We start from the raw sequence: 2,118 nt of genomic DNA, 5'->3' as shown, positions 1-2,118 counted from the left end.
GAGTCTACTTTGTATGTGAAAAGTGTTGAAGGATCTGCGTTACTACTTGTAGCATTTTATGTTAATGATCTCCTAGTACTTGGTCCTGATAATGATTACCTATCAGAATTCAAGTCTCAAATGATGAATGTATTTCAAATGATTGATCTAGGTTTGATGAGTTACTTTTTGGGCATGGAAGTTGTACAAGCCAATGATTAGGTGTTTTTACATCAAACCAAATATGCTTAAGACTTGCTTAAAAGGTTCAAGATGAGTTCTTGCAAGTCAATAAGCACTTCATTGTCATCTGGTGCTAAGTTTAGCAAAGAAGATGGATGTGCTAAGGCTAATGGTCAAATTTACAAGAGCATTACAAGTTCACTTCTTCACCTATCTACTACTAGACCTGTTATAATGTTTGCCACTTGGTTGATGTCCAGATCCATGCAAAATCCCTTTGAATTTCACTTTATTGCCATAAAAAGGATCTTGAGGTATGCTCAAGGTAGTTTAGACTTTGGTTTGGTGTATAAGAAGAAGGAAAGTAGTCAATTAGTAGGATATTGTGATAGTGATTGGGCTGGTTTGTTGATGGTTCAAAAAGCCCAAGTGGTTTCTGTTTTTCTTTTAGTAGTGTTGTAATCACTTGGAATTGGAATAAGTAGGAAGTTGTAGCTCAATCTTCAGCTAAAGTAGAATACATTGCTTGTGCAATTGCTTCTAATCATGTTGTTTGGCTGAGAAAGGTAATGACTAATTTAGAGTTCAAGCAAGTTAAAGGGACACTACTCTATGTTGACAATCAAACAACTGTGGCTATTGCTAAGAACTAGATTCAACATGGAGGAACCAAGCATATTAAGGTCAAGTATCATGCTTTAAGGTAGGATGCAAAAGACAATGAGATTGATCTTCAGTATTGTCACTCTGATGAGCAGTTGGTTGACATTTTACTAAAAGTCTGAGTAAAGAAAGGTTTGAGTAGTTCAGATCGTGCTTGGAAGTTTTCCAAATCAAAGATTATGGGGGAGTGTTGAATAATTAATCTTTTCTCTAGTAGTTGAGTAGCTGTTAAATGGTGAGAGTCAACAGTATTTAAAGAGTGAAGAAGAGTGTGACAATTACCAAAAACAATGTAGTTTAACAGTAATGGTGTTAATGTCAAACGCAGCCTGTTGAGTCATTTCATTTTATTTCTTGTGTTTAGTATACAACATCATTTAGTGTCATTTTTAGTCTTTGATTGTTTATGTCATTAAACTCATGTTTTGGTGTGATTTTGTTTTAAATGTAAAGCCTAATGGCCATGTCTGTTAAGTTGTTACTCAAACATAGAAACCAATATATGAATTTCTATGCTTGGTTGACCTGTATCGAGTTTATTTTTCCTAGATCACTAGTTTGTTATTGTAAAGAGTATAAAACCTTCAATGAAAGACATAACCGTTTAAAAAAATGGGAAAAATTGAATCTATTCTTTCCTTTAGTTGAGAGCTTTTCTAGATTTACTCTCTCTGCTTTCCTTTGTTTTCTTCATATTCAGTACACTTTCAAATTTCTTTACATTCAAAGATTTCCCTGCTGGGAATAAGAATGTCAAATATTTTCTTTGCATTCACAATTGCTTGTAAAACAAAGCCCCATTAGAAAATACACATTTTGCAACAAAATTGTTTTGAAAACCTTCAATATGATGCTTGAAGTTTGAAAATTCATAATCAGATATTTGAATTTTAGTTCAATTAGTTCATTTGAAATTTTTTTGTTAATGGCGTTAATCAAATAGGTGGCATGCCACAAAATAATCAATAAGAATGCATCACATGTCTAAACATACTACCTCCTTTTAATTTTTTATTTTTCTTAAAAAAATTATTTTTTAAAGAAAAAAGAAAGAAATGTTTTTTTGCTAAAAATTTTTATTTTTAAAATAAAAAATAAAAAAATTTAGAAAATTCAAAACATAAAAAAATTTGGTTTTCTTACGAATTTTATTTTTGAAATTTAAAATAAAAGATTTTTAAAATATGGAAAAAACAAAAAGAATAAATTATTTTTAAAATAAAAAATAAAAAATTGATGTAATATTTTAAAAAGACCATAAACTATTCAAGAAAATCCAAATAAACTCATATA

At 30.2% G+C, this 2,118-nt stretch overlaps 1 protein-coding gene across 1 annotated transcript; it reads left to right on the top strand.

Moving 5' to 3' along the window:
* On the top strand, positions 253–815 carry LOC108662431 (uncharacterized mitochondrial protein AtMg00810-like). Its single transcript, XM_018122792.1, has 2 exons — positions 253–594; positions 648–815. Exons 1-2 carry the CDS (start codon positions 253–255, stop codon positions 813–815), a joined length of 510 nt encoding a protein of 169 aa, XP_017978281.1.

This window comes from Theobroma cacao, chromosome 6, assembly GCF_000208745.1.
Source record: "Theobroma cacao cultivar B97-61/B2 chromosome 6, Criollo_cocoa_genome_V2, whole genome shotgun sequence".
Classification (NCBI taxonomy): domain Eukaryota; kingdom Viridiplantae; phylum Streptophyta; class Magnoliopsida; order Malvales; family Malvaceae; genus Theobroma; species Theobroma cacao.
This window is presented reverse-complemented; position numbering and strand designations above follow the sequence as displayed.